At 39.4% G+C, this 22,172-nt stretch overlaps 1 protein-coding gene across 5 annotated transcripts in view; it reads left to right on the top strand.

The window, feature by feature from the left end:
• cadm1a (cell adhesion molecule 1a) overlaps positions 1–22,172 on the top strand; it is a 359,846-nt gene that overhangs the window by 284,768 nt on the left and 52,906 nt on the right. For all 5 annotated transcript variants that reach the window (XM_072374265.1, XM_072374267.1, XM_072374268.1 and 2 more), the window contains 3 exons: positions 2,549–2,707; positions 11,108–11,204; positions 19,710–19,882. In XM_072374265.1, coding sequence (XP_072230366.1) covers positions 2,549–2,707; positions 11,108–11,204; positions 19,710–19,882 — 429 coding nt within the window. The remainder of the gene's footprint in view (positions 1–2,548; positions 2,708–11,107; positions 11,205–19,709; positions 19,883–22,172) is intronic.

The raw sequence follows: 22,172 nt of genomic DNA on the forward strand, positions 1-22,172 counted from the left end.
TAGCGAAGGTACCACTTCTGTAGTTGAGCTGCAGTAACGGATTGTGTTACGTGCTGAAATGTAAACTGATGAATCTAGATGTTTATTATAGCTTACATTTTCTCCCAGCATTTCTTATACCAGACACTTTCCCCCTTTCACTTGTGTTTAGTTTATTGATGGGATGCAAACACACTCCTGCAGATAACTGCGAGGAAATAGGACAGAGGGTTGAAAATGTTTAATGCTCCTTCATGACTGGAATGAGCAGGGCTGTCTCTATGTATCTTCTCTGTTTGTATGGTTGTGATTAGGTTGTCCTCTTTAGTATATCTGAGAGCATATTGCCTGTGTGATATAATGGAGCAGCCACAAGGAAAACCAGGACACTTTGCTCAGCATCCGATCTCGTAATGCTGAGCAAAATGTGTCCACACAATATATCTGGCTTCAAAAAGCCTTATGACTGATTCACAGAGGCACAGTCGTCTCGGACAGCAAACAGTTTTTAGCTGATTTACGTTATCTGACCACTATCAAGGACATTCTCCGCACTTCTAACACTTATGCCTTTTCCTGGTCTTACAATATTTCACACTATTTTCTTCTGTACGCTGAGAATGCCAAACAAAATACAAGAAGAAATCCAAAATATCACTTTCATATTGTATAATATTAACTGAAAATGTTTCAAACCCTCAAGAGGAAATCAACTAACTGATAAGCTATTAGGAGTCATTTAAATGATGAAGACATCAAGCTCTGCTGTATTTATTTTAAACCCAGTTCCAACTCATGATTTATTCAATTCTAAATAGAAAGAATAGTTTGTGTGTGGCGGTGAATATTGTTGCCTCACTCTAAGGAAGGCCCAGGGCATCTCTCTCTATTAAAATACTAAAAGTAAAGGCGCATTCTAAAGCAGAAAATTGCTTTTTCCAAATGATCTCAGGTTTGTAAGTTACAATCCAATTATTAATGCACCCATTTGGATCAGCCTACATGCCCATATTGAACCATAAAGCCATAGCTCTGTGCAAAGCACATGTTGATGCATTCAAATGAGCCTGCTGATCAGTGCTTTCATGTCAACAACCAAGTGAAAGAAAATAGATTTTTGCTCCAGCAAAAATTGGGGTGCTCCAGAAGTTTGATGTGACAGTAGAAGTAACTGGACAAAGTGTGTGTGGCAGCCACTGTGCTCGTTGTGTGCCTCTGTGTGCGGAGCATGTTTGTTCACTGCAGCCACATCACCTGCAAAAACTACATGAAAACTCGATGATATATATATCATTATCGACTATATAAATATAGTGGTGTCATCATGTATCAGGATAAACAAAAAAAATCTTCTGATCTTTACCACGTCTTAAAATGAGGTCAGTCTAACCTCAGATTGACAGCAACACATTACACTTTCATGTTTGTTTTTTTTTCCCAAAAAAGAGGTGCATAAAAAAAGTAAGTCCACCCTTACTGCTTCCATTAGAGGGTAAGTTGCAGCCAGGTGCTGCTGATCAAATTCACTTGATTAACTGCCAATCAGTAAGTGTGAGCACCTCTATAAAAAGTTTTTTTTCAGTTTACTGCTCTGGAGCATTCAGGTGTGTGTTAACACAATGTCAAGGAGGAAAGACATCAGCAACGAACTTAGAGAAGCAATCGTTGCTGCTCATCAATCTGGGAAGGGTTATAAGGCCATTTCCAAACTATTTGGACTCTTATCATTCTACAGAGAGAAAGTGGAAAACATTCAAGAAAGCTGTCAAGCTTCCCAGCAAGTTTGAGAAACTGCAAAAAACCCAAGAGCAACATAACAGACTCTATAGGCCTCAGTCAGCATGTTAAATGTTAAAGTTCATGACAGAACAATTGGAAAAAATATAGCTTCTTTGGAAGGGGTGCAGGAGAAAGCATCTTCTCTCTAAAAAGAACATGGCGGCACAGCTTAGATTTGTAAAGTTACATCTGAACAAACCACAAGACTTCTGGAACAATGTCCTCCGGACAGATGAGACCAAAGTGGAGATGTTTGGTCATAATGCACAGCAGCACGTTTGGAGAAAACCAAACACAGCATATCAGCACAAACACCTCATACCAAGTTGGATTCAGCCCTCCACCGCTGATCATGGAGGGCTGATCATTTAGGCTCGTTTTACAGCCACGGGACCTGGACTGCTTGCAGTCATCGAGTCCACCATGATCTCATCTGTACACCAAATACTGTAAAGAACTACAGATGTTTAGTTTTCTTTCAAGTCTTGTTGGATTTCTAAAACCTTTGATAACAGATTGATCAGCCTTATAAAAGTGGTTGAGATGAAAATGGCTAATAGTCAGACTTTTCTGAATCCTGCTACATCCCAGCTTCATCCCTGCATTTCCACATCTGTGGTGCTCAGCAACCTCAAAGGAGTGTAGCCTCTACTGTCCAGAAAGTCTTAGTGATGCAGAACTGACAAAATGTCTGGCAGAATTAGAATTTTCTGCATAGGTTTCAGATCAAATCTAACTTCCTACGTTGTTCTGTTGAAGTCACGTTTTTTTTCTTTTTTTTCTTTCTCAGGTAAGCCCAAAGTTGAGTTGACCTACGACAAGATGTACACAGTAACCAGCCGGCTGACGTTCACTGTTAGTAAAGAGGATGATGGTATGCCTGTGGTTTGCATCGTGGACCACCCTGCTGTCAAGGACTTCCGAGCACAGAAGTACCTGGAAGTGCAGTGTAAGTACTTCTGCAATGTACATCTTTTCAGTCATTACTGAGTAACATGAGGATTGTCCAAAGTAGACTAATGACATCATAAGTCATTTATGATGCTGAAAATGCTTCCAAAACATCCGTCTCAGATTAGTTGTCATCCAGATTTTCCTCCTCGGTCAACTTTGCTCGCACGTTTCCTGCATTTTTAAAGCAAACATAATATTAGCAACATAAACCTCTTTTACTGAAAGAATACCGTAGCACTCATTAGGCCAAGCTGATAGAGCATCCACTTTTCGCTCCTAAGGCAAACTACCTCAGATGGTCTGATGCATCTGTCCATACATCCTACAATCCATCATCTCTGTGAATTGAGGCATCTGGACCTGAACCTTTTGAAAATGTTTCAACTCTCATCAAATAAGAGTTCAACACTTTTATCTGATAGATATTGAGTCTCGGGCATTGTGACTTTTGTTGGCTATTTATCACTCTGAGAATGATTTTACTCACCTGAGAGTGATTCACCATCAAGTCAAGGGATACTTTCCAATAGTTTTCTGAACACTTTTCCTTGACTATAATGAAACTCAGGTCAAGGAGATATGGGAAAGGGAACTCCACTGCAAAGCGAATCCAGCCTCACTTGTTTGGCTGAGATGTGGGTCAGCTGTAATAAGACTCCAATTCTCCAAATATTGACTCCAAACCTTCTTGTGTTGTTTTCTCTATTTTTTATAGCAAACCTTAACAGTTCAGTGAAAATACCCCATAAATACCAAAGTTGGTCATTTAAAACAATAAAAACATAATCCCAGTTGGTATAACTAAACAAAATAATTACTTGGAATGGCTTCTCTGGTAGCTAGGAGTAGTGTAACAGTGTAGTCTCTTTTCCTTTCGTAAAGGATTGCCCGGTCTATGCTATGGTAAAGGAGATTAGGGAAGCATTTAGAATGTGACTCGCTCTTATCATAGCAACCATAAATAGTAGTTACTTCCAGGTAATTTCACTCAGTTAGAAACCTTCCTAATAAAGAAAAAGTCTAATTGACCAAAGTACCAGAGTACCCGCTCCTTCTCCTGCAGCTGGGGTTCAAGCTGCATGGAAGGTGAGCAGCGGGGAAGGAGTATTATATTCTTCAGTGGAGAGGAAACGTTTGCAAGCAAGAGGCCACAACACTGTAATCAAATTGTGAATCTGTCAGAATGATCAAACTTTATTGTGTCTTTAATTATTTACGAGATAACGATGCCAGAGAAAAAGTTATGTCGGCAGTTACTGTGCTGCCTGGCATGCGAGAAATGGAGCAGAAACACGGACTTAAATCATTTATTTAAGGTTGTATTGTTGCTTGGCATCAAGACTACCCTGCTGTCTTCATACCAGCCATGGTCTGTGTAAGCGTACACATCGCTCTCACAGCTGAATAGAAGGAGGTATCCATCAACGTGCCAGCTGGTACACAGTGGGAATGATGTGCAGCCTATGACTACCTGTACTTGGTGCACTTCCTGTTTGGTGTGCATCCTTTTTAAGCTGCCAGCGGGATCTCAGCGATGCATCTCAGGTCACCAGTAAGTGGTGTCACAAACCAGCTTCTCTGCTTTATAATCGTTCCAGTTTGACTTAGATGGCTTCTTTCACTTCTGTTTTGAACCATCGGCTGACTGAAATTTCACGGGTTAGAAATGAGTTTGGATATTTAGATTTATCAGTCTGGATTCATTCTTTTTTACCAGCCCATCTCTATGAACTATTTAATTGGATAAAGGGCTTGCATTCGCCTGACTGAAACGTTGGTGCATGACATGTGGCAATGACAGGAAATACCTCCAAGCACAGGTTACGGATAAAATCTGAATTGGACTGCAAGAGAGTTCTCCTAATCCACTAATTAAATGGCATACATTTCTCCCATTTTCCTCACACTGAAACTTTAGTGCATTGCTTTTTGAGCAAGAAAGGATCTCAGTGTACGACGAAGAAAAACACAAAGAGACAGCAGAGTTGTTGTTTTTCTCCGCCTGTGCATTTTTACCAGAAACGAAAATGTTTTTTCTATGAAGCATAACAATCTGACCTGGTAACTTCCTCTTTTCATATCATGAAGCAAGACATCCTTCTGTTCTCGCATTTCCATTGTGCTGTGACAACGGACGTGTTTAAGCAGTGCACTGTGGTTCACTTTAAAAGGATCCACGCTTCTTTCCTTCTTTGTTTCAGCACAGATGCAGAGAGGTCACCGCAGTCGTGGTGGGTGTGCACGATATGACAAAAGATTAACACGTTAGGATGTATTTTCTTGGCAGCACCACAACCAGCACAAGCTCCACTCAGACTTTACTTTCCTGACATTAAATTGGCTTTTTCTGTCTTCGGTGCACGGGAAGCAATGCGAAGTGAGTCGATACTCTCATAATCGGATGTTTGAGGAAGATTTCCTTTTAGCAGCACTTGTGTGTCATAATTTATTCTTAAACTGCATGAAGAGACAGACACTGTGAAACATAAACACTTCTGTCACATTTTATGGTGTGATGAAGCCATTTATGGAGTGAGTGGAATTGTAACAAGTATTTCTATAAAAGTTAAGTGGAAAATCTTTTGTTGTTAAGGCTGCAGATTTGGGAACATTTTGCACAGACTGAGATGATGCAACAGTGTCATTTTGCACCATTCTTGAGCTTCTGTCAACATTCATTCATACTGTTTAGAATGTAGTCTGCACAAGATCTGGGTGTCACTGAGTATTCTGTAATTCATTTATAAAATATAAATGATATTTATCAGTCTGTCTGTGGGTTGACACTAGATGGATTTATCCATCCAGTGATGTAGTGCCTGTTCATCTTCCACTTTCTTGGAATGGCTTCTCGATTGTTGGAGCTTTTGTTTTGAAGTTTCACATCTGCTTCCTGTAGTACCTCCTGCTAACATTAGCCCAAAGTCAGAAATAAAAACGGAACCTGTAGGAACTGAAGCTGGAATTCATTTCAATTTAGCTTTACTTATTTTATCTTTTTTATTGGGAAACAAAAACATACATGCCTTGTGTTTGTTTATGTCTTACATTAAAAACTCATTTGATTTCTGTTTTGGTTTTCCATGTTTTCTTGTTTTAGTTTAACAAATTAATCATGGATTACCCAATAAACCCCCAGACCTTCCAAAACTTTATGAGGCGTGTTCTTGTGTGGTTAAAATAAAGTTAAAATAAAGAGTAAATTTAGCTTAGAAACTTGGAAGAAAGTATCATTTTCACTTTGTCAATTCCTACTCCTGCCAAGCTCAGCTGTGTGTATGCTCTGGAACAGTATTAATTGGACAGGTGAAGCTAAATTCAACCTGAACCAGAAAAATGGGATGAAAACAGTACTGAGAGAGTTTGGAACAGCTCGTGATGTGGAGTATACATCAGTAAAACATGTGGAGGCACTGTGATTGCATGGTCACGCATGACTTCAGATGGCACTGAGTCACTGTTGTTTACTGTTCATGTGACACTCAACAGTAACAAATGAAGGAGGTCGCCAACTTCATCCTATTAATGCTACGACACAACATTAACTTTCTATGTACCGGCTAATTGGAGTATTAAACCATCATAATGAGAAGTTGGGTTCTTTTTATTAATACAGAACGATAACATTTACTATTCTTATGCTTCTGTAACCTTGCTTCTTTGGCCTCTGGCATGTCCTAGCATTCTGTTTAAAAATAAAATTCCTTCTGTAGCTATCTGACCTTTCCATGTGAGCATGAGAGGAAGAGATCAGTGCATCTACAGAGACAGCGTGGCATTTTGCTGGCCTCCGATAACAGGGAGCTCGCATAGACCGGCGGCTCGGTTCCTCGCAGTGCCTCATGCAGGGACTCCTGCTGTCATGCTCTGTGCATACTGTCATGTGCAACAAACAGGCACAGACAGTCCTGCACTCTCCATGAACTTACAGGTAAATAATATATATTTCATCTACTAAAATTGGTTTTCACTTTGTTTACAACACATCTAAAAGGTTTGCTCAGAGTATATATATATATCTATAATGCTCTGTGCAAATTTAAAATGCCCTGGAATACACAGTAAGCTCTGAGAGCTCAGTGTACTCCTCCATCATTAAAACACATGAAAATGATCAAACCACATGTAAGATGCAATCTTCTCTTATTGGTGATGCTGTCAGGAGTTGTCAGACATCAGAATGCTCCTCCTTGTCTTGGTTTTGATGTGTGTTCTCCACGTTAACAGCACTCACTGCATGATCCGTGCCTCTCAGAGGTTAACATGACAAGTGCCAAAGTTGCATTACTGGAGCATCCACACTGAAGTTCATCACATGTAAGGAAATAGCTTTAATTAAGGATTATTCCAGTTCAGCAGGATTAATTTACAATAGATAGGAATGAAAACAAGTTGGCTCTGCGCTGTCTAAACATTACGTTAGACATAACAAAAATGACTGTATTTCCACCAATGCTGAGCACAATCTTCATTTTCCCTGTTCTGCGATTAGCATCATATTTCCTGTTTTGTTTTTTTTTCCTCACAGGAATCTGCTCTGTTTATTTTTATATAATTTCCTTCATAGGAAGTGATGAAAAAAAGACCTGTAACGTAAAGACCGCATTTGCTGTTTTTGCATTTTTCTTCTTACATTTCTCACTATGTCGGTAATCTCTGATGGAAATTAAGTGCATTGCATGGTAAGAACAGGCCTAAAAAAAGGCCCATTGTTAGGGGATGGCATCATTAAATAATAATAAAAAAGTACCTCTAATGTTCATATAGAAGCCATTTGTTTTGCTGCCTGGTTGTTTCCCCAGAAGGTCAACCAGTTGCAGAGAGATGGATAGTGCTGTCTTGAGTGCTTATGAGGTAAAGCACACAATAAAGAAAATAATTCAGTTAGCATAATGGTAATGGCCTTCTTGCATACGATAGACACCATTTCATTTCCACTGAAGCGGCATTATTCAGGCAGGACCTGGCAGTGCAGTGTTTTCTCATTACGCTTAAACAAGAAAGCTTCACCATAACTACTTGAGCCTATCAAAACAACCTACAGAATCCTGGCGTCCTTCATGTTTATGACTCTGAGAGGACAAGGTCAGATGACACTCAGCAAGGAAAAAAGTTGCAGGTTGCCTGAAGTGGAAATATAGCCAAAAGGCTTCTAAATCCATGTATGCCCACTGAGCACAAGACTTGGCTGTTTGCCCATATGCTGTCCATCACCAATGCTGAAAGCCAGCCCCTGACAGGGTGTGATTTAGACAGATGGACGACCAGACATGTGTTGTTTATTGCCGAGAAGGTCGGACAACAGTGCGGAACTTTACTGCCGGCTTTGAAATCATAACTCAGGCTAGATCCCTCTGTCTACAGGCTGATTAAAAATGCAAGCACCAAATAGTACATTTTGGCCATAAAACTGGGAAGAGAACAAGAACAATTTACATCACAATTGGAAAACTGTAATTACACCACTCTGCAATAATTCTGCTGAGAAATGAGTCAGCTCTGGAGATGTTTCTCTCCGCCTTCTAATGTTCAAACCCAAAAAAAACATTTGTAATACAAAGTCTTACTCTTCATAAAAGGATGACTGTTTGTCTTAAAATACATCACTGTGCATATGTACAAAGAAGATTACTTCAACATGAATTAAATTGTTATTTTTCTGACACTAATGCGTGGCCGGGTCGCGGGGGCTGCAGTCTGAGCAATGATCCTCAGACTTATCACCCTCCAGTGCTTCGAGGTTGGCACCAAGGCATTTTCAAGAGTCCTCTGTCTTCCCGAAGTCTCCTCAAGGTGGGAAGTGTCCAAAACTCCCCATCTTGGAGGAACCAGGAGACATCCTGAGCAGGTGCCAAAACCACCTCAACTGGCTCCTTTTGACATAACGGAGCAGCGATTCTACTCTGAATCTCTCCTCCATCCACCCCTACCCCCTAGGTTGATTCCAGCCACTCTTCAGAGGAGACTTATTTCCGCCACTTCTTGCGGAAGTAACCATGACAGACCAGTACAACATCTGCTCTGCCCCAGTACTCCTGTCAGTCTCACGTTCTGTTATACCCCCAATTCATGAAGGAGACCCTGACGTACTAAAGATCCTTTTCAGAAAGTCATTCAAATTCAAATGATCTACATGTCATATTTTAAAAAAGAGAAACGATGGATAAGATTGTTCCTTTTTGCAGTCTCTAGCAACTGAAAATGAATAAGAGGATAAAAACAAGTTTTTTTTCCCTTTGGAACATCTTGTTAAATCATCAGCCCATACATGCAGTATTGCATTTTATTCAGCTAAAGCAATGGGTAAAAGTTACATTTCTGACCACACATTTAGTTTGTTTTGTCTATGGAAAGACTAAATTCAATCTCCACCCCACATCATAGATTAAGTAAAAACTGTAGATATTTGTCCAGGATAGAATAATTCACACACCAAGATAGAAAAAATAGGCTTTGATAAGACCAGTGACAATCAGTAGAATGGGAACAACATAAACTCCATGGTTACAAAGAATAGAACAGCAGAGACTGTTGAAGCAACCCACTGGTTTGTCAGAAAGACATTCTTACTTCTCGTTTTTTGTCGTTATGTATTCAGAAAACTTCTATGAATGTTGCCAGAGCTTCTTATCGTGCTCACCACTTACTATTTCCTTAAGCTTTAGACCGTGTTTTGGTGTTTGGTTTATTTGTATAAATTGTATATTATTATCTATATTTATATGTATTACACCCAAAGACAGCCCAAAGTTGAAATGTAGCAATGGAGGAGCAGGCTATGGTTGAGAGAAAAGAGCAACTTTAAAAGAGCAACAGCATGAATTGATTTAAGATGTTAAGTCTATTCCACCTTAGGTGCGCTTGTGTATAATACAGCTTTATAAGTTACCTTTCAGCTACATAAAGTTGATCTTCTCTGCCACTAAAATACTGATGAAGCAAGGCATAGCTGCCGTTCTACTTGCTGCATCTATTGTTTTTAATCTCTAAACCTTTCGGGAAATTCCCCTCAGACTACCTTCCCCTTAGTTTTTTAAAAGCGGCAGCTATTATCAGTTATTCTTTACAGTTTAACCATCACTGAATGCTCACAGTGTTCTGGCATTTCCTTGTTCAGCTTTAAACTTTCAACTGTTTACCCCCTAAAGGAGGTGAAAATGCCAAATGCCAACAGAACTGCTATGCGTAGTGGGGCTTCCTCTACTCATGTTCCACCCTTTGTGGAGTTTCCCAAGAGTGTTTTCTGAATTCCATTTTATTCTTGGTATGCAATGCCAGCCCTAATTTCTTAACAAGTTGTTTCCAACACCCTGAAGTGATGAACCAATGTGTCTGCACATAACAAACTGTTTGTCAAGGGGCTGCATTTTCCTGGAAGTAGATGAAGAAATGAGGCTCCAGTCTTATAACTGTACTGTACATGTTAACCGTGTGTTAAATCATACTGATTTTCACTGCTGCAGGTATGCATTTCTCATGTATTTCTAGAAAACCTGCCTGCACTTCAGATATTATTTGTAACTAAACCTTCTGGTCCAGTATTAGCATTGATAATCTTTTGTCTTGACTGTTTTTCTTTTCTAATAGTATTTGAGAAAAATATGTGCTAATTCTACATTTTGACACAAAGTTGTCTTGTAATGGTTTTAATGGTAAAGGTAATTAAAGTGATGTACTTCCTGCTTTGTCCAACTGAGATAATCAGCTTATATTATCAGCCCTTTTCCTTTCATATGTCATCCAGGAATGTAACTCCCCCAGTCTGTTAAAGCACATCATGCTCTGGTTTTAGATAATTAAATGCCAAAAACTTGTACACAATGTAGGTAGTAGGGTTTCCAGCCTTGAATGTTCCAGGTTCTTGCCATTATCTGCCATTAAGTTGTTCTCTGTGAATAAGATCATTTCTTAAGATCTTTAGGCAATTCATATTAGCTCAGTCAGCTGATTGGTCAGCCAGGGCCTGGTTACCAGTGCTCCTTAATGCTGCCCCCGATGGGAAATGAACCCATATCCTCATCACTGAAGACAAATTCATGTACACATATTAAACCAGAAGACCTCCTTATTCTCACTATTCACTGATTTCATGTGAGAAGCCAAGCGCTGCGTGTTTTACAGTCATGTTTAACATGAATCATAGTGCAGATTTGCTTTACATGGACATCATTTGTCAGATGTGTTATCAATCCAAACTGCAATGATCAACATTTAAACATATGTTGCAATCTATACAGGGCATTACATGTACATGCGTTCATCAAAGGAAACCTGGGAGCAAGCCAGGCTCATGCTGCAGATCTGCGTCATACAGCCGTGAGGAGCATATCTTGTGTTTTATCAGTTGTACCGTGGCAATATTGAATTTTTCTCTGTATTTCTCTCATCCTTTTAGACAAACCGGAGGTGAAGATCGTGGTAGAATTTCCTCAGGGTTTGACAAGGGAAGGAGAGAACCTGGCACTCGCATGTCAAGCCAATGGCAAACCCCAGTAAGATGCACTCACACACTTTTTAACCTATTAAACATTACTATGGGGAGTGAAAAACAACGTGCTTACAGATGTACATGTATATATTCATCCATGCACCACGACTGCATTCCTTTTTGTCATTCTACTGGTGTGCCCATTGTTGCCTTTTACTGATTTCCATATGCTTTGTGCCAGTAGATCTTTTGGATCAGCATTAAAACACAATGTAAATAACTCACAATACCACCACATACAAATAGATCATCTAAATCTATTCCACTTGTTATTTCTGAAGACAGCAGGCCAGCAAGATGATTTAAAAACTCGTAACATTTTAGAAAGACATCAGCAATGATCTTAGAGAAGCAATTGTTGCTGCCCATCAGTGTGGAAAAGGTTATAAGATCATTTCCAAACTATTTGGACTCCATCATTCTACGGAGAGAAAGATTCACAAGCGGAACGCATTCCCCTCATAATCACTCAGTCCAATACTCAGAGAGCATCCACTCTACATCTACATCTCAGACTGTGTGATGGTTGGACCTAAAGAAAGCTGTGTGTAAATGAATAACATCAAACCAAAATGACCTGAAGCACCAGTGTAAAGAGGAGTGGGCCAAGATTTCACAACATGAGAGACTGATATCACACAGAAAACAATTATCACTGTTATTGCTGTTAAGTGGTTCTACAAACTGTTGAATCATGGGGTATACTTAGTTTTTCACACAACGCTTCTGCAGTTTGGTTTAGTTTATTCGATGAATAAGGAAACGCTGTAATACATTACGTGTTGCTGTTCATCCAGCATTCACCTGTAAGGTCCCTAACAAACATCTTTGTGGCAGTGGTGAATCACTCTGACTGTAAATGTAAAGTGCTTTTATTCTCTTTCTATGGGAAACTTAAATATCAAACCAGTCATTCACCAGCTGCTCAGTATGTGTCACTGTGTATAGTGAACAGGGAATATTAGCACTGTGTCTGTGAGTCTGTTTAGGTAGAATAATTGTACTGACTTTGTGCTGTATTTAGTTTTTTTCACCTTCATGAGTGGCTCCACCCATGTTTTATATCCTTGTGCAGAATTTTTTTAACAGTTGTATCATCGTAATGAAGTTACTATGATAGAGGTTCTCATAATCTTTTTATTATTAGAACCCTTAACCAACAGAGCTAAGCAAATCAAACGCAACACAAACAAAGAACAAGAGAGCTAATCAGTATTTATATCGTCTTGGGTCTTTCTGTTGCATCTATCATTGATTTTTTTTTTCCTCTCAACTCTATTTCAAATGGCAAAAGTGTTTTTTTTCTTTATTTTCTATGGCAAAAGTATTTTATTATCTCTTTCTTTGTGTCTGTACTACGTCACACAAAACAGTGTCATGCCGGGGTAGAAACCAAAGTTGTGAACTTCAGTATCTCAGCCCCCAGGCGCTGCAGGGCAGTGTCAGGCCCGGGAATGTGCATGACAAAAGTTGGTCTACTTCCAAAAGAGTCAGAAGTACATGGTTTTAAAGGCTCACTCACATCTCTAGTGTTGATTTAAGTTATTTTTCCTGCATTCTTTGTGACCTCTTCAGCATATGACCCTGCTCAACCCCAGCTCCTCCATTTACTATATGTGGAGAATGTCTGATGTGATCGTATGTCTGATGTAATCAGTGTCTTGTCTGTTGTCATTGATGCCGACCTTTTGTACTCTAGAGAGTCATTGCCTCAGGCATTCTGTGGTATGCTTGTGGAGGGGCATGAAAGTTCCCGACTGCAGAGCTATATTAACTTTTTGAATGCGGTGGGCCTGAGTTGAACTCCAGTTGTACTGTCTCTGGAACAGGCATCTCTAATAATCTATGAAATCCTTCATGACACTCTTCTTGGTCCTTATTTATTCGCAGCTAATATTTGCTTAATCATTTCACTCTGTAACATGCTAGCTGTGTTTTCTTAATGTTACACCTAAGTCAGACACAGTTACTCCAGTTGCAAAGCTTGCCCAGTTATTACATATAATCATTTCCTTGTGGGTAATTATGATGGAATGTTGTTTTAAGAAGTGAGATACTTCTAACACTCTAGTTCAGTTCACAAGTTGGAAACTAGATCTGTAGATGAACCAAATGTAGTCCACAAATCTGAGAGGGTCATTGTTCAATCTAACCGAATCTAATTAGACAATGGAATGCTGTTGAAGGAAAAGATCATTGGCTTGATGCAAGGTATCTTAGAGAAGAAACTTGTAACTACAATGTAACAATAGCTTACATTTCTAGAGTAGCCATTCATGGTCACTTAATAAAATTGCTGCCATTTCCCTTTTCAGAACTATCAAAAGAGAAATTTAAAAACCAGCCAGTAATGATAAAATACAACATTAGAGCTATGTGATAGGTTGTTTCATTTCCGATTTCTTAAAAGGGGAGAACAGAGCAGAGGTGAGCATTAATGTGAGCAAGAGGAGTCTTCCAGGAAGAATTTTAACAGGGAGAGGTTCCAATAGGTTGTTTTTTATGTTGAGTGCAAACATTATGAAGGTATCTGTGGAGACCAAGAGAGTATGACTATCACATTTAAGATATTGGCTGTGTGCTTATGAAATCCCAGTTACAGTTAAATGATTGTTTGTAGTACACAACTCTGAGCTTAGAGCGGTCTTCAAGCCATTTTCCCCAACATGTTGCAAACTCACAAAGTTCTTAATCTAAGCTAATCAATCCTTAGAAATATGCGGCCCCATCAACTGAGAGCTCTTACCTGTCGCTCATTAGGCTGTTATTATTTTCCCGTGTATCATCTGTGAACACAGGTGCTGCTCTGGTTGGATGACAGGTCTTTGTGATATGAGATGTAATGGAGTGCAAATGAAGCCGATAGAGAGAACAGAGTTGAGTAAAGGATTGAGAGCTTCCAGCAGGAGGCCTGCTGAACTATCCAAACATTAATGTAGTTGGCATTGTTTGTGTCAATCATGTTAGTTTGTTTACAAGGCTGTTCAGATTTGAACAGAACAAAGCAATTATCGAATCAGGCCAGAGATATGAAAACTCCATTACATTAATGTGACCGACTCAGAGGCGTTCAGCTTCTGTTTTCATGTAGATGGATACAAAGGACTGTGACATGAAAAAGGTTTTTTGCTTGAATTGGCTTGAAAGGGGGGGTCTGACAGGTTTAGGGTTAAAGAGTAGTTTACAAGCTTGGATTCATGACGGGTTCTTTTTAAAGTTTAATGCCAACAGTCTGAAAAAACAGAATAGAGCTCAGAACGTCTGTTGAAACGTTCACACTTCTAAAATATAACATTTGTTTTTTGTCCTTTGTAAGTCCACTTTGTCTTTTATTCCTGACTAACAAGTATACTTACAAAGGGCAGACAGATCTGTAGCAGGGTTTTTACTACATCACATGTGAGGAATGAATGCCCTGCCTGGTGAACCCCGCCATCTGTAAATGGCCTCAGTGGCACATGAGCTGTCCATGTCACTGTCAAACAGTGAACATCCTGTGAAGAAACTGCAGCGCTTTGAACTGATGCAGTGGACCACATATTACTGCCGTCTTTACAAGCTTCTGGGAAGCGACCTGCTGTAGCTGACTGTGCTAAATGGCAGGCGGTGAGATGATGCTGGACACCAAACCTTGACTTGCCTCGATGTGGTGCCTCTGTCAGCTCACTCGGACGACAAGATGGAAGCTGCATTCACAGATTTGTTGTTGTAGAGTAAGCTATGTTTAAAGTCAACAAATGACCTTATCTTTGGTCGTCGCTGTACAGTTTATGGTGTAAAATCCAAAATACTTTCAAACACAGATTCTGAGTAAGGCTTTGCTTTCTAGTTTTCTCCATTTTTGTCACAACTTAGCAAACAAACTAAGCTTATTTTGCAAAGTGTTACCACGGCGTGTGTCTAGCTGAAACTAGATTGCCCAATGCTGGATCATAATACAAAGTACATCTATTAGTATGATAGATTTATTTATTTATTTATTTTAAGTGATGCTATAATGAGTGTGTGGCTAATCAACTTCATATGTGGCTAATTAGAATTCCTTTCAATTAGCCACAGTGTCTAAAAGCTTTTGAACCCCAGAGAGAGCCCTGCTAATGGAAACTAATTGTGTTAGTGACTGTGAACCCAGGCACATGTGGAGCATACTGAAAAACTCTGCGGACATGTGATGGCTTTTCTTTTTCTTGAAACTCTTAATGTGGTCTGCTGTCCTCTGCAGAGGAGACTCAAAATGTAAAAAAAGAGAAAAAGTTTGAACCATAACTTGTGTTTATTGGGAATAACTCTGTTCAAGGGATTCATGGTATGAATGATTAATTCGGTGGAGGAGAGATCAGCTAAAGAAAATAATTTCCATTCCACAGTGTCACCTTATGTGATATGGAGATAGGAGATAGAAAAAGGAACCTATACCCCCCCCAGTGGTGGTGAAATGAGAAAATGGCTGACACGTCCTGGAGAGCCAAGATGAGGAGGAGGATGCAGGAAGGGTGAGGGTTGAATGCAAGAAGTTCTGATGGGCAGAGTGACCAAAATTTCAATAATCTTTCAAGTATGTGGGCTAAGGGATAATTGGGCCAGAAAAATAAGGCAAAATGATTTTTGGATGTGAGCAGTGATGTGAAAACTTAATGATGGAATTATTTTGACAGCATGGGGAAGTGGAAGTGCCTAAGAGCACGGACTTACAGGGACAGCTCAAATTCACTTTAAATGAACAGGCAAAGCAGAACTTCTTTATTGAACTTGTGTTTAAGGCTCATTATTTCTCAGTGAGTGCTCATATGTCATTTTTAAGTGGGTTTCTGCTGACAGTGTAAAGAAATCCATAATATTGTTTTGGTTTTTTTTCTTTTTAGCAACTGGATTTCCGTTATGGTGTTTGATCCACATTCAGAAGATGTAAATAAGTAAAGTCACCAGTCAGAGTGTCTGACTGGCATTTTCCTACCTATGATGCAAAGTCCCTGATATTCTTTGATTAAAGTCATTTCTGAGGAGAAGATCTCTAATTTTTCCCCTTGTGGATGTCCACTGCAGTTGTTTTGTTTAGTCCACTTTAGAGATTTGTATAAGACTGTCACTACCTGATGGGATTTATGTGTGCACAACCACTGTCGGGGGTAACATGGATGTCAACGTGTCAACACTATATAGGCTAGTTTATTTACTTCAAAAACCAGTTAATGGAAATGTGTCTGATTCACATTCCTTTTTTTTAATGGTTTTTCAAAGGATCAATTCAGATTTACTTGCTTGTAAATGGAAACACAACTAATGACTGGGGTCCTAAGCATTATGGTCTCAACAAGCCACAACAAACTGCTTTCCCTCCTCCTTTTAATCCATTTAGACCCGAGGCTCCCTTTAAACTCCCTGTGAACAGATCAGCTCATTTGTTGCTTTCGGTTGTAATGGATTAAAGCTGTTAAATTACAGTTGCTAATCTGCATTACCTGCTAAGGAGTAGCCATAACTTCTAACTCTAACCATCTGGGTTAGTGTGCTGTTCTGAATTATTAAAACATTTTTTAGCTAAAACTGAAATCATGTGGTTGTACTGGGATGAAACATCAGCGCAGGTGCAAGTCTTGGCAAGTTTACTTTATTCATGAAAATCATTATGTCACCGGTTAAAATTAGTTCAATTCACCACCTAGTGTGTTGGAGCTGGAGTCAACAGCTCAAACTGATGCCAGCGGGGACCTCACTGATGTTCTGCTCTGTAGCAGGAGCCTGGAAGGCCTTGCTTTATTTTTCTCTGCAGTGGGTGGAGTTAGGCCCAGAGCTAAGTTACGTCCTACGGGACACTCTGGCAGAGCTGGGGCTGCAAGATGCTAATGTTATCACATTTAACTATTTATGATTATCTCAAGAGCGCTTTTATGCAAGCTCTTTTCACTTGTAGTTAAAACAAAAAAGAGCGCTAACACAATATTCTCTATAGAAACAAACCTTTGACTTGAGCTACAACATGGCCATAGACTCGGGCCGAATTCAAACTGGATTTGGAATTAGGCTAGAAGTAATCAGAACTGATCCCAAACTACCTGCCTCCCTTTGCAAAATATTCTAAAGAGTCTAAAATTCTATATGATTCTTTTGAAGGGTTAGAAGTACTCAGACACAAAAACAAACACAGTGCCCCCCCCCAGCCCATAGATTTTATTCTCAGCATAGAGACAAGCTCTCCCCCCATATTCATTTTATGAAGATGAAAACACAATCAATACAGTGAACCGGGAATTGGAAGTCATTTTCATTAGAGCTGCAAAGAGTTGTGCAGTCATTACCAGCGGATAGCAGAGGGGGCCCCGGCTGCAGGCAGCCATTTGTATTCTAGACACCTGCCCTTCCTCTCTCCTTGCAGCCCCATCTTACCTCTTTGGTCTATCTCTGTCTACCTCGCTTCTCAGGATTAATTTTTTCTCTTCTAACAACATCCACTCCACCAGTAGAGTTCTTTTTTCCTCGGGTATGTCTCTCATGCCGTCTTCGGAAAAGATATTTCTATATATAATTGTTTACTTTTCACTTCTCCTGGAGAGCACTTGCAATAGACACCACGGTCGTTTTTTCAAGCTGTCCACCACAGCTATTAAACACACTAGTTTGTTTTGCTCTTTAGTTTCAACTGCTATTTCATATTTCCATCTCGTGGATTGTTCTCATCTTTTTTTCCTCATCTCCCATTTCCCTGCACCCCCCACACCCAGTGTCTTCGAAAGGAAGGAAACAACTTAAAACACTGCAACAAAATGCAGCAAGAGAGACCATCAGCACACGCTCTGGGGAAATAATAGTAGCAGGCAGTGGTTGTTGGAAGCTGCTGCAGCCAAATAGAGGTGTTTTGTGTTTTTCTTTTCACCTCACCCTGTGTGACTCTGGGAACTTGGAGCTCATTGTCATAAAAATGGAATCTGTCACCCCAGTCAAGGTAGAAAAAAGAAAGACGCGTACAATAATGAAAAATGTGAAACTTTCGATTCCAAGGTGCCGCAATTCTTGCCTTTAACTGTACACAAAGGGAAGAATGTCATTTCCATATCAGTATGAAATAGCTGGTAATCTAGATATAAATGAGCTTTTTTTCTGAAAAAAATGTCAACAGAGAGGCAAAAGCAAAATAAAGCTTTTTTGACGTGGTTCAGAGAAGCTCAGAAATCATAAGTTTTGAGTTGTGTGCCAAGCAGTGAAGAAGATTCGGGGTGGGGGGGGGCTTTTTATGGATGGGCATCAAATCCCTGATCTCATATTGTTGCATCTCCAGATCGATTGTCCCGAACAAGCTTTCATTTGTGAAACAAGATGTATTGACGTCAGGAAAAATCTTGGCTGCTGTGATGCTGACCGCATGAAAGATCTAAAGGGCTCTTAAACACCAAACTGACTTTGAGCAGCAGCAGCTGATTCTTTTTTTTCATTTGTTTTCATTGATTTATCATTGATTTATTGTTTTGTTATAGTATGGTAAATGATAAACACTAAGCAAGTTGTTCAGGTCAGCAACCGTAGATCTGAGACGGGGAGCTCTGGAGGTTTCTGCAGAGAAGAACTACATGTGAGTCACACAGAGCAATACAATATGCAGTGGATGACATTCATACGTGGCAAGCAAAAGAGAGGAGACGAGAGGGTGGGTTGTTGGAGGTCACTTGGCAGCCTGAGACTATGGCATAAGTAAGTGATGGTTCAGAATCACCTGAGTCAGGAATAACTATGAGTTATCTGAGATAACTGTAAACCCGAGCCGGGAGCTGGTTCCACAGAACAGGAGCCTGATATCTGAAGAAGTTGCTTCCCATTCCAACTTTAGAAAGAAACACAAAAAAGCCTGCAGTCTGAGAGCAAATAGCGCTGTTGGGATAATGCAGTATGCTCCCAAAGACAAGATTAAGGCTGGTCATGAGGGGATGTGCGAAGGTTTTAATATTCTATCCTAGATTTTAAACAGATACATTAATTTGGACTCCATCCAAATGCATCATAAGATTTAATGAAATTTTCATAAAATCTGCAAATTTAAACTCTAAAGTCAGCAATTTTCTATCCACTGCTTGTTTAGTAGTTACTGAAGATTGTTTTGTGGAGAAAAGCTAAAGGTGGCACTTATTCTCCAGCCAGAGCTGCTGAAGAGAACAGCAGAAGAGGATGACTTGATCCAGTCAGATATCAAAGAAGTGATAACAAACTGTAAAAAGATTAACGTAACAAAGTACGTCATAATGTGTTCACTCAATCTGTTTCCATTGTGCTTCATTGCATTTACCAGTTTTCATCTCTCGAAAGAGGAAGAAGGTTTAAAGCATACTAATTTAAACTTTAGATATATACATCCAGTTGTTTAATTATCCAACATTAAATGTGGTTTAAAAAACTATTGGCTTTAAGGTCCCTTAAATGAATCCCCCCTAAAAGAAAGCAGTTTTGTGTGAAGGAATGAATCCCCATCTTGTAATCCGTCACCTTTTCTCCTTCATCCTGAGATCTTGGGTTCTAATTTCAGGCCACAGCGGGTGAACTGGTTGAAGGTGGATGATGACGTTCCCTCCCACGCTGTCATCACTGGTGGTGATCTTTACATTGAAAACCTAAACAAGTCCTACAACGGAACCTACCGCTGCGTTGCTTCCAACTCAGTGGGGGAGTCATATGACGACTACATCCTCTACGTCTATGGTAAGTACATCTGTCTCTGACCCATTTAGTCTTTATCATCTATTTATTGTTTTTGTTCTCCTTTATATAACTAAATGAACACTTATATATGAACTTGCTCCCTTGTTTGCAGTTTTTGTCTTAATATGTAATAGTCCCTACTGCATCATTCTGTTTGAGGAAGTTTTAAGAGACTGAACAAAAGGAACACAGTATTTTATTTGTGGAACAAGAAGCGATCTATAGGACTAATAAACTGATAAAACACGTGCTTATTACTAATACTTGTACTCGTCTCACTGGTTGCTGCTCTTTAGGATGTTTTTCACGCTATGCTTCTTTTGTAACAGAAGAAATAAACATCATGTCCTTTCTATAATTTTCTCTGTATTATGATTGGCTATTTCAATTAATCTGAAGAGGAATTAACACACTGCATTTATGTCCCCATATTACATGCTGGTGTTTGAAGACCGATTCAGATCAAATTCTCCCTGAGTACCTTGAAATTGGAACACTGTTAAGAATAAAACTGTTGAGTAGAATATACAATGGGTGTTATTATATTTTTTTTTATTCATGATATACTGTAGAATCCTGCAGTTGGAAGAGGTTAGAAATAACTTTTTGATTATTGAGATTTAATGTACAAAAAATACAAAAGATCACTGAATAAATCAAACACTAAGATAGGTGAAATACTTAGAAATAATTAGAAACAGATTCACAATCTAACTGTGACCTAAAACATCATCTGACTACATCGAAGTGGATCCCGACTGAACTAAAAGGACAAACGTGTTATTTTTATTATTCATTAAGGAATATGACACAATTTTACAGATGAACGAGTGGCAGAATGTGTGAGCATTTGCTCCCTTTGCTATCAGATGTGACCTCTGTGCAACAATATCTGCTGCTAAATGTGGCAAGTAACTGTTAATCGGTTCTGCCGTCAACATAGAAGAATTCTAGCCCATTCCATTGACATCTTTCCTTTCAAATTCACTGGTTTTACTCTTGAAGTCATTGTTCCATCAACAATGGTGAGCCATTGTGGGTCAGATGCACTAAAACATGCTCAAACCATGACACTACCACCACCATGTTTCACAAATAGAACAACATTATATATGTTTACCTTCCTCCCAATGTACCACCTCTTCTGCACTGTTTAATTACCCTTTGGGATGGATAAAGTATATTTGCTAAATAAATCTGTTAATTTGGTCTCATCTGGCCTCATCTTCTTTAGGCAGGCAGTGCTTGTCTTTTTAGTGCTTATTGTTTTCTCCAAGCAGCCCTGTCATGAACATCATTTTGGTTCAGTATTCTCCTGACGGTGGACTCATGAATGTTAACATTAGCCAGTGGGAGAGAAACATTTAGTTACTTGGAAACACTTTGTTTCTGAGTAATCTTCATTTGTACACCACTCCTGGGGAGGATAGCAATGGTCCCTCCATTTGAAATGTGATGATCAGATCTGAATCACTCCCTGTGATTGCAATGAAACAGATCAGCCAACCAGTCAGACTTAAATTGCTCAACTGACGATTAAAAAAAAAAGGCCGATATCATCTTCTGTTTAACTGCTTATCGTAGACATGCAAAAATATTTGATCATTTTCCTGCAAAAAATGATAAACTACATTTTGTTGCTATTATTTGATTGTTTTTTCTTTACTTTTACTTTTTGCTGAAAACTGAAAGAATCCCAAGTATGACTGTACCTTAATCGTTGAATTCTTGTGAGCACATTGGGAAGTACGGAAACATTTTTGGAAACGGTTCTGAGCATAATATCAACCCCTGCTGCCCCACTAGGTTCAAATCTAGTTTAGCTGTTTTCAGGGGGTGACAAGAAAATTCCCTCATGGCAAAAATATTGTTCACTCCAAAGGTAAACCTGGCCTCGCCAGCTCCAGTGAGTCATTGGATTTCATTTCCAATATATCAGTCCAGAGGCCATACATCACTTTTTCATTACACCCTAATGTAAGTCAAGTCAGTTTTATTTAGAAACACCCAAATTCCGTATTTGCATAATGTTTTTATAATCCCTGCAGGACAACACCACCATCCAGGTAAGAAAACTCAATCTATATGTAATGTGCAAAGAGTGTACTTCTTTTTTTGTGTGTGTGTTTGTTTTAACTGAGTACCAGCGGGGGATCAGTAGATGAGTGTGGTGTGTAAACTGTTCAGAACTGTGGCTCCACTTCATATAACAGGAGTAATCCCTTAACCTGCTTCCACCTACTTCTGCCAGATTTCCTCATTTCTGTGGCTTCCATGTTGATCCAGCTCC

Source organism: Leuresthes tenuis, unplaced genomic scaffold (genome assembly GCF_036924035.1).
Source record: "Leuresthes tenuis unplaced genomic scaffold, fLeuTen1.0.hap1 SCAF_21, whole genome shotgun sequence".
In the NCBI taxonomy this organism is placed as follows: Eukaryota; Metazoa; Chordata; class Actinopteri; order Atheriniformes; family Atherinopsidae; genus Leuresthes; species Leuresthes tenuis.